Source organism: Eimeria maxima, genomic scaffold (assembly GCF_000499605.1).
Source record: "Eimeria maxima Weybridge genomic scaffold, Emw_scaff631, whole genome shotgun sequence".
Lineage (NCBI taxonomy): Eukaryota > Apicomplexa > Conoidasida > Eucoccidiorida > Eimeriidae > Eimeria > Eimeria maxima.
Genome location: NW_013566652.1, coordinates 10,001 through 20,226, shown reverse-complemented (window position 1 = coordinate 20,226; position 10,226 = coordinate 10,001). Strand labels below are relative to the sequence as shown.

Genomic DNA, 10,226 nt, shown 5'->3' with positions numbered 1-10,226 from the left:
TATATATATATATATATACTTATTTATTTATTTATTTATTTATTTATTTATTTATATGTATATGGTGGCGCATTGGCGGAAGAAACAAAGAAAAGAAACAAACGACAAGTAAGCAAGAACAACAACGAAATAAAAAACAAAGACACAAACAAAGACATAAAAAGAAAAGATACTAACAACCTGCTTCTTCCCCTCAATGGTCCTGAACAACCTGCTGAGGGAGGGGCCCCCTTGTGCTGCATCACGGGGGCCCTCTGGTGCGGCCTTGCAGTTAACCCACTTCTGGGTCCCCTACCTTGCTGCAGCAGCTCATAAAAAGGCAGCAGCCATTCTGCATCTGCTGCAGCTGGCTGCTTCGTTGGATGTTGTGGCTGCTGGAGGGGGGACGTCCCCCCTGCTAGAGGGCCCTCTTGAGAGGAGGGCCCCCAGCAGGCCTTCCCTTCTTGCAAAAGCCCCTCCACTTAAAGAAAACGGTGGTGGAACCCCCTGTGAGGGGGGCAAGCCATCTCGGGCGCACCCATTCAGGGTACCCTCTGTGGTCATTGGGGCCCCCGTTGCTCCTGCATGCATCCCTTCGTAAGCTGCGGGTGGGTGGGACCCCCCAAGGGGCCCCTCAAGGTGCCCTACGAGAGGCTGTTCATGCCGGGGGCCCCCAAGAGGTACCACGCCCATTGCCCCTTCCCCATGGGGCCCCCTGGGGGGCCCCTGTGGAGGCCCCCTAAAGAGGCGGACAGTTCTAAATGGGAGATGACGGGTTGTGTTTGGTAAAGAGAAAGAACCGCCACCAGAAGAGAGAGGGAGAGAGAAGGAAGCTTCAGAGGGTAGTAACGATGCGAAGGAGCCCTTGGGGGGCCCCCCAGGAGACATTAAAGAACTAGCAGGAGAAGGCCCTGCTGATGCTTCTGCTGCACCTAGGAAAGGCGGAGGGGAAGCAGGGATGCCCCCTCCCTGGTCATATGATGTACACCGCGGGGGACCGCTACAGGGCCCCCCACCCCATCTTGGGCTGTCACAAGCAGCAGCAGCAGGGGTATTTATGCCTACGCCGTGCAGCAAATCTTGGGGAGGGCCATCTATGCAGTTAAAGCTTGCGTTGCATGCACCTGGCACAAGGGTGGCTCCATGGAGAGAGTGATGGGCACCGTGGTGGGTGCCTATGGGGGCACCCGCGCCTATAGGTTGACCCCCGCCTATGGCAGCCCCCATGCCTATGGGAACCCCCATGGGGGCCCCCATAGGCGGACTGTGTAGCTGGGGTTGTTCTGTTGTTACCCCCGGGGCACCATAAGGTGTGTCGTGCTCAGTACCCCCTCCTGACCAACGGCCCCCGCCCCAGCAGGACGAAGAGGCAGTAGACTCTGCATGCGGGGAAGCAGGGAATTCTGCTGAGGAAGGGGGCCCCCACTCTCCAGTAGACTGCGATGATGGGGGGGGCCCTAGGGAAGAACTCCTGCTGCTGCTGCCGCTGCTGCCGCTGTCGCTGCTGCTGGTGGTGGTTGTGGGCTGAGCCCCCAGGGCCCCCAGCACCCCTGCCCAGGGCCCCTCATTCTGAGGAAGGGCCTCCGGGCCCCCCTCAGGAGAACGATGCCACAGTGATCCACGTCCTGCTGCAGCTGCAGCTGCAGCCGCTGCTGCACTTGCTGCACCTGCTGCTGCACTTGCTGCACCTGCTGCTGCTGTTGCTGCTGCTCCGACGGCCTGGCGTATAGAGCTAGCAGGGATGGGCCCCTCGAAGAGGCCCCCCAAGACGGAAGGGTTTGCATTCGAGGGGGCCCCCCCAGCAAAGTCGCTTGGTGACGGCGGCCTGCCAGTACCAAAATCCTCTTGAACTGTTGTTTCTGTTGTTGTTGCTGTTGCTGCTGCTGTTGCTGTTGCTGTTGTTGCTGCTGGCTGCCTGATGGGAGGCAACCGTCGTGTGCACGGGCTCATGGGGGCCCTCGGGGACCTCCCCATATCGTTCGTTAGGGGCCCCTCGCTTCCTATAAGAAGCGAAACGCCTTCGGTATCTTCGCAGCTGCTGCTGCTCCTTCTCCTTCTCCTGCTGCCGCTGCTGTTGCTGCTGCTGCTGCTGTTGCTGGTTTCACGTGGTGCATCTTGTTGCTGCTGCTGTTGCAGCAGCTGCTGCAGGGGTTGCTGCAGGGGTTGCTGCAGGGGTTGCTGCAGGGGTTGCTGCAACGGTTGCTCCTGCGGCAGCGCAGCAAGAGCCCCTATCTGCTGCAGCAGCCGTTGTGTCTCCCGTGGAAGATCATGATACGCTCGCAGCAGCAAGTGGGGACGAAGGTAAGCAGCACTCTTCTTTATTGCTGCTGCTGTTTGCGGCTGCAGCAAGCAGACGGCATCCATCACGCTGTAGTCCACTGCCTCTGCACACACAACCACGCAAACAACAGTAGCAGCCATAGCAGCAACAGCAAATTCAGCAGCAGCAGCAGCAGCTGCGAGAGCAGCAGCAAACTCTAAAACAGCAACAGTAGAGAAGAAACATGAAGAGATCCCCGACAACAAACCTTAAACCCTACAGACTAAATCGTTAGACCCCAATCATCAGGCCTGTGCCCTCAGTTACAAACCCTAAACCCTAGGAACTCTAGACCCCAGAAGACCATCATACGCACGAATCCTAAACCCTAAACCCTAAACCCTGCAGCCTACCGGCAATGCGTATAGCTGTAGCGGGTCCTATTCTTGCTGCTCCTGCTATTGGTGAGCTAGGGTTTGTGGATACAACTTTAAATTGTAAGGGACCAGCAGCAAAGACATCCCCTGCAGCAAAGAGACGGCAGCGGCCACCAGGACTTGATAAGAAAGGAGATAGGGCCCCCCTCCATACAGATTCTACCTCCGATAGACGATCTGCTGTTGATGCTGGTGCTGTTGTTGTTGTTGTTGTTGCTGCTGCTGCTGCTGGGGGTGATGGAGGTGGTGGGGGTGGTGGGGCTCGTTGCGGTGCTGTGCCTTCTTCGGGGTCATCTTCTTCTGCTGCTCCTCCTAGTTCTCTTGCTATTCCTACTGATTTTGCCGCGCCTACTGCTGTTACTGCTGATGGGGGACTTGCTGACCCCTCTTCTGGTACCTCCTCCTCCTCCTCATCCTCAGCAGCAACAGCAGGAGCAGCAGCAGCACCAGGGGTTAGGGAGTTGCTGATAAATTGCTTAAAGGGAGAAATCACGACGCAGTCAAATTCTCCATAAGGATCAACACATAAATTTATCTCCTATACAACAACAACAGCAGCAGCAGCAGCAATAATACTACCAGCACGAGTATCAACCGCAGCACAACCCATAGAAGCAGCACAAAGAACAGCAGCAGCAGCAACAATCCAACCCTCCTCCCTCCCCTCTCCCTCCCTAACCCCACTACCACCACCAGCAGCAACAGCAACAGCAACAGCAGCAGCAGCAGCTTACTGTTTCATGTGTACAATATCCTGGTCCTTGTGTATAATCCGGCTCTGTTGCAGCAACAATAAAGAAGAGATTAAAAGAGAAGAAAACTTTACCAGGAAAAACAACAGAATCACATAGAAGGTATGGGGCTGCATGCGCAGAAAAAAGTATTTCTTCATCAATTAATATTTCTTTTCTTAATGAAATAAAAGAACGTAATAATGATTCAGCACCACGATGCATACTGCGAAAAATATCCCCTATTCCCCATACTGATGGACTGCTGCTGCTGCTGCTGCTGCTGTTGGCGTTGTTGTCATCCTTTGATGGGTCCTCTAACTCAGCAAGAGAACTCTCGCTTGTCATGTCAGCAGTGTCATGGGACGGTTGCTGCCGTTGTTGCTGCTGTTGCTGCTGTTGCAGTTGCATTTGCTGCTCGTGACCTGCGTGGTGCTGCTGTTGCTGCTGCTGCTCCTGCCGAAGCTTTTGCTGCTGTTGTTGCTGCAGTTGGAGTTGCAGTTGTCTCGCTCTCTCAGCAGGCGTCACCAGAGCAGCAAGCCGCCAAATGGCGGAATTGTCTCCCCTTCTTCCTGCTGCTGCTGCTGCAGCAGCAGCAGCAGCTGGTTTGAACGCAGAAGGCAGTTGCACATCTGGAGGGGGCAGAAAGAATGGCTGATGCCTACTGCCGGACTCCTGCTGCACATTTGCGTTCATCATCTGCTGCTGCTGCAGTTCTTCCCTATGCAGCTGGCGCTGCTGCTGCTGCTGCTGCTGCCGGATACCTATTACTCTTGTATTCCTTGGTACACCTGAATTAATAGACCAAAAAGAGTCCTGCAGCAGAGCCAGCAGCTGCAGCTTCCTTACTGGTCTCGCAACAGCGGTGCTGCTGCAGTGCAGCAGTGTCTCGCTGCTGCAGATGCCACCAGAAGCAGGCTCGCTTGCTGCTACCACATAAGGCAAATAACCCTCTGGTGCTGCTGCTGCTGATCCTTCAGCAGCAGCAGCTGTCGCCGCCGCAGCAGCAGCTGCTGCTTTGGCAGGGAACGGACCCTCAGCTGGGTCCGCAGGCAGTACATGAATTATATCTGCTGCTGCTGCTGCTGCTGAGCCAAGAGATGCTTCTGATAGCTGCCCTGCTGCTGCTGCTGCTGCTGCTCCTGCTGTTGTCTTCGCATAGAACAGCCTACCTGGGTATATTCTCGGGTTGATTTGCTGCAGCTGCCGCAGCGCAGCAGCAGCAGCAGCAGCAGATAAAGTGTAGGGATGATTTAATGGCAAAATCTGCACCCGGCGCAGCACAGGCAGCTGACTTGCTGCTGCTCCTCCACCTCCTGCTGCTGCTCCTCCTGCCGGTGCTGCTTGCCGTAGCATCGAGCCCGTGCTGCTGTCTGCTGCTGCTCTCTCTAGCATCAACTCGCATGTGCTGCTGCAGTGAACGACTGCTCCTGGGCTCAGCAGCAAACTTGCTGGGCTGCTACTGACCGATGCCGCTGCTGCTGGTGCTGTTGCTGCAGCTGCTACTGCTGCTGCCGCTGCCGCTGTTGGAGGCAATTCCCCACTTGAAATGCGCTTGTCGGCTGCTGCCGCTGCTGCTGCTGCTGCTGCTGCTGCTGCAGGGTTGTTCGGAGAGCGAAGATGCCCACTTGTCGCTGCTTCTTCTGGGCTCCCCATTAAGCTACCTGCTGTACTGCTACCCGCTGCAGCAGCAGCAGCAGCCGCTGCTGCTGCCGCTGCGCTACCCGGACAGCTGTCTACATTTGTTGCTGCGTTGTACGGTATAAGGCCGGCAAGCGGGCTGTTGCTGCTATTGTGACCCTTTGCTGCTGCTGCTGCTGCTGCAGTTGCCGACGAATCGCTTGAAGCGTTCTCTTCGGCAGCTGCAGCAGCAGCTGCTGCTGCCGTAAGGGACAAACCTTGGCTATCGCTGCTATTTCTTCTACAGCAGCTGCTGCTGCAGTGGCATCCGGGATCTGCTGTTGATGCAGGAGAAGATCTGCTGCTGCTGCTGCTGATTTCTAACGTTGCTGCACCAGAAGATGCTGATTCTTCCTGCGTTGACAGCCGACTGCCGTCTGTTGTTGCTGCTGCTGCTGCTGTTGGTTGTTGCTTCATGCTGGTGCTGCTGAGCCAGCGGCTGTTGCTGCTGCTGCTGCTGCAAGACGACGGAACGAGACTTGCACTGTCTTGCTGCGGAGCAGCATTTGCAGAAGAAGGTAGCGGCATATCCTCAGACAAACCCCCTGTCATATTCTGCTGCTGCTGCTGCTGCTGCTGCTGCTGAACTAGGTGCTGCCGCTGCTGTGCTGCTTTTTGCTCCAGCTGCGTGTTCGTCTGCACTTGCGCGAAACCTTGCTGCTGCTGCTGCTGCAGGCGCTCTTTTGCGCTGTGTACCTGTGTGGGTTGCTGCTGCTGCTGCTGCAGCTTCTGAAGCTCTTGCTGCAGGCCTTGCTGCAGTTCCTGCTGCGGTGACAGCTGTTGCTGTTCTGTTTGTTGCTGCTGCATTGCCTGCTGCGAATCTTGTCCGCTGGGACAGGCTGTATCGAAGTCGAAAAGTACCTTAAGGGCCAAGGAGTAAACCCTAAACCCTCAACTCTAAACCCTAAACCCTAGAAGACAGAGCCTCTCTCAGCGTACCTGAAGGAATCGCTGGTTACCGGCTCGCCTCCTGGGGGGTTTAAAGGAATAAAGAAAACGGAAAATAAAAGAAAGCTAAAAAGCTTGGCGGAAAATGCGGAAAAAAGAGCGGAAGATATCAAAGAGCTATTCTGCTCTAAAACCTAAAACCCTAAACCCTAAACCCTAAACCCCAAATCATTAACCCTAAGATTCGGAGCAGCACCGACTTGCGGCGCGCCAACGGAATTGTGGAAAGAATAAATGTATCAATTTGTTGCATTTTCAGAACTATTTTTGATTTCAATGTTCAGGCTTCAAACCACCCTGATTAGGGTTTAGGGTTTAGGGTTGGGCTTCCCGGCGGCCCCGCCCCGCAGGCTCGAGGGGTGGTTGTAAACTTCGCTATCCTTCTGCTTAATAAAATGACAAAAACTACTTATTGTTCAGCTAAGATGGCTTGTCTTTATACAACTAAACCCTTACAATCCTAAACCCTAAATTGTAAACCCTAATAAGTGTATCCAACTGCTCCTCTCGAGACCACTAAACCCTCGACGCTCACCGGGAGTCCAACGTTTACAAACGGTCGGTGTGTAGCCTAAACCCTCGCCGTTAGAATAACTGGTGTCTTTAATGAACAAACCCTAAACCCTAAACCCTAAACCCTAAGAAGCTTGATAGAAGCCATCTGCTGAACTGAAGGTCAGCTAGCTCTACACACTCGATACTGCATTCTCCCACCCGCCGTAAACCCTAAACACTAAACCCTAGACCCTAAAACCAAGGCTTAGTTGACATGAAGAGTTATTGCAAACCCCAAACCCTCGCATGAAGTTCGAGGCGAAAACGATTCATTGCTAGGGTTTAGAGCCTAGGGTTTAGCTCAGAAGGCCGTATATCTGCTGCAAAACCCTCGGGCTTTCTTCTGCTGCTTGCGGGTCTCCTGGTGCAATAAGCGAAGATAGCGGTGGCGTGTCTCCTCTCTGCATACACCCCAAACCCTAATAAACCCTAAACCCTACACTTCTGGTACCATAGGGGCATCACGATGTTGCTAACAAGCTAACCCTTTTCTAGGGTTTACATTAAGAAAAACTCACCGGTAAGACCTTCCGGAAACCCTCCAAGTCTCTGTTCTCTGTGTAGACAATCCAATTATATCGGTCTGCAGCAGGAACGTAAACCCTAAACCCTAGCACCAACTAAAACCCTAGCACACGCATGGATGGGAGGGTTTAGGGTTTCGCACACCTGCAACGACCCAAGCCGTCGCATAGGCTGGTAGCTCAAACACGAATTAGGGTTTAGGGTTTAGGGTTCAGCTTACTTAGGCTGATTAAGGCACTGCGGACATAATGCCAAAGATGTGTTGCCTCAGGGTTTAGCTCCAAAGCAACAAGATAGTGCTGCAGCGCTTCTTCCATTTCCCCTGCGCAGCAAACCCTAAACCCTAAACCCTAAACCCTCGCGGAGCAGTCTGCGAACCTCCCTATGCTTCGCTGGCAAAGCAAAATTCAGGCCTTGCAGCGGTTTGGGTTTGAGGGTTTTGTGGGACTGACGGACAAGGGTTTACTCCTAAGGTTTCCTAGGGGATACTAGGGTTTCCTATGGCGAATTAGGGTTTGTCAGGGTTTATTAGGGTTTAGGGCTTACCGAGATTAGCCTTAGCTACCCCTAGATTAGCCCAAGCCCTTGGATAATTAGGTTTTAATTTTAGGGTTTGTTTATACGCTAAAAGTGCTGCCGCTGATCTTCCTGAATTCGCTAATGTTGCTCCTATCTTATTCCATAAAGATGCAGCTTCGCTCCCTTTCCTGCAATAAACCCTAAACCCTAAACCCTAAACCCTAAACCCTAGTTTGGATGGAATGCATGCAATTCAAGCACATAACCACATGGCGACCAAATCACTAGAACAAAAGAAAAAACAAAACAAGCCCTACTCCTCCCACAGAACCAAACCCTAAACCCTAAACCCTAAACCCTCGTCTTACGTATATTTAAGGGCCTCAGCAAAATGACTTAATGCCTTATCGTAAAGTCTGTCAATATTACATAAAACTCCTAATGCTGCATGCAATTGTGCTGCTGCATCATGGGGCTGTTTTAGTGCTTCCTCAAATAAAGATAATAATTCCCCTTTTAATGCATGAAAATCCGTAGGAGGAGAATCCTAAACATAAACCCTAAACCCTAAACCCTAAACCCTAAACACTAATTGGTTAATTCAAAAGGGTTTGGAGGATGCTTGGCAGGTGAGGGGTAATTCACCACAGAAACGAGACAGAGAGACAGAGAGATCCTGATACAAGATATCCCCTAAACTAGGGTTTAGGGTCTATTTAGGGTTTAGGGTTTAGTGTTTATTTAGGGTTTAGGGTTTACCGATAGACCAGGAAGATGCTGGAAGTCATCGTGGTTTGCCAGCCAAGTCCTCAAGTATAGAAGGGCTTGGCCTACATCTAATTCATTAGTTAGAGAAACCCCCAATGCCATCAGACTGCAACGCAAACCCTAAACCCTAAACCCTAAACTCTAAGCTCTTTGGAGGTACTCTAAACACTAAACCCTCAGCGGTGGACAGTAAACCCTAAATCCTTGACCGTTAGAGCTCAAGTCCAAACCTCCGTTTCTCCCTTGCTGTTGCCATTTGGGTCTAGGGTTTGCCATTAAGGTTTAGGGTTTGCAATTAGGGTTTAGGGCTCACCTATCAAGATTGTAAGGATCAACACTGTGGCCTCGCTTCAAACAATGGATAGCCTCCACGTCCTGAACAAACCCTAAACCCTAAACCCTAAACCCTAATCCCCAAACCCTCAAACATCGCCTGTGCCTCTGACCTTCCCGCTCCCCTGGTGAATTTCTTGAATTTACGACTAGTTCTGTTGAAGGGTTTAGGGTTTAGGGTTTAGGGTTTACCTGTTCATTATCTGCATGGCACTGTCCTAATAACCTCCATCCTTCGCTACTATTGGGGTGTTTCTGCACCTCTGCCTCAAGGACTAATATTGCTTCTTGTAGTTTTCCTTCATTAATTAATTTATTCGCTTTTTCTAGAAACCCTAAATTAGTGTTTAGATAAGGGTTTTGGCGACGGAAGTATACAGGGGATGATACCTCTTCTGTATGGGTAACACACACAACAAACCCTAGTAAACCCTAGCAAACCCTTACAAACCCTTACAAACCCTTACAAACCCTAAACCCTCGCACACCCGCTCACCCGCGTCCTCAACCGTAGAAGGCCCCAAGTCTTCCACTGCAAACGCAAACCCCAAACCCTAAACCCTAAACCCTAAACCCCAGACTCAACACTCCTCAATAGAACAAAACCCTCCACCTGGGGGCCCAAACCCTAAACCCTAAATCGTAGATTAAAAACACTCCTTTCAATGGAACAAAACCCTCGAATTAGGGTTTAGGGTTTACCTAATTTATTGTCAAACCCTTTTGCGAATATTTCATCCATGTCCTCTGATCTAAAGATTGACTGAAACAACTTCAACTCTTCAGCGTCTATTTCCCCCTATTTGCACAAACCCTAAACCCTAATCCGTAAACCCTAAACCCCGTTTTGAAACCTTCAAATGACAGTACTTCGTGTTAAGTAGAAGGGTTTAGGGTTTAGGGTTTTGGCTGGAGAGGGTGTTGCCGTGTAAGACTTTCAGGTTTAGGACTGCCGTAGGGGTTGCTGCTAATAAGGGTTTAGGGTTTGCGCCAGATTAGGGTTTAGGGTTTGTATCTGATTAGGGTTTAGGGTTTGCCGTACATTTTCGTGTGCCTTCTTCCATGTCTCCTCTAACTCGCGAAGGGAACTCTCAACATCACGGGGTGTATCCGCAGCTTTATTAGGGTTTAGGGTTTTAGGTTCTGCCTCCCGCACTTCTTGGGATGCTAACTCCGTGTCCCAGTCAGCAGGCAAACCCTCACGAGATAGCAGCTGAACCACAAACCCTAAACCCTAAACCCTAATTTCCAAACCCTAAAGCCTAAACCCTAATTCTCGGGTGAAGATCTACGATTCCTTTCAAGAGCCATTTCATCTCCCTATCACCACGACCAATACGGTATCTTTTACCCGTCAATGATTACCTAGGGTTTAGGGTTTAGGGTTTAGGGTTTACCTAGGGTTTAGGGTTTAGGGTTTACCTGTCCATTTTCTAGTTTTAATTCTCCATCTGCTAATGCCTCAACAAATTTCGTGAATTCTGCATTGAG

The 10,226-nt window shown here is 51.5% G+C and overlaps 2 protein-coding genes across 2 annotated transcripts in view; both read right to left on the bottom strand.

The window, feature by feature from the left end:
* Positions 1 to 309: 309 nt before the first annotated feature.
* Positions 310 to 6,288, bottom strand: EMWEY_00039460 (hypothetical protein, conserved; the record flags this gene model as incomplete). Its single annotated transcript, XM_013482469.1, has 4 exons — positions 310 to 2,363; positions 2,653 to 3,214; positions 3,663 to 5,948; positions 6,232 to 6,288. 4 exons carry the CDS (start codon positions 6,286 to 6,288, stop codon positions 310 to 312), a joined length of 4,959 nt encoding a protein of 1,652 aa, XP_013337923.1.
* A 598-nt stretch (positions 6,289 to 6,886) lies between these two features.
* EMWEY_00039450 (TPR domain-containing protein, putative) overlaps positions 6,887 to 10,226 on the bottom strand; it is a gene marked incomplete at both ends in the record, with an annotated part of 5,182 nt that continues 1,842 nt past the window's right edge. The window contains 12 exons of the mRNA XM_013482468.1: positions 6,887 to 6,991; positions 7,109 to 7,173; positions 7,336 to 7,437; positions 7,662 to 7,822; positions 8,003 to 8,181; positions 8,394 to 8,508; positions 8,716 to 8,777; positions 8,928 to 9,130; positions 9,232 to 9,267; positions 9,438 to 9,534; positions 9,778 to 9,948; positions 10,158 to 10,226. The exon at positions 10,158 to 10,226 is cut by the window's right edge and continues 54 nt beyond it. Of these exons, the coding sequence (XP_013337922.1) occupies positions 6,887 to 6,991; positions 7,109 to 7,173; positions 7,336 to 7,437; positions 7,662 to 7,822; positions 8,003 to 8,181; positions 8,394 to 8,508; positions 8,716 to 8,777; positions 8,928 to 9,130; positions 9,232 to 9,267; positions 9,438 to 9,534; positions 9,778 to 9,948; positions 10,158 to 10,226 (1,365 nt within the window). The remainder of the gene's footprint in view (positions 6,992 to 7,108; positions 7,174 to 7,335; positions 7,438 to 7,661; positions 7,823 to 8,002; positions 8,182 to 8,393; positions 8,509 to 8,715; positions 8,778 to 8,927; positions 9,131 to 9,231; positions 9,268 to 9,437; positions 9,535 to 9,777; positions 9,949 to 10,157) is intronic.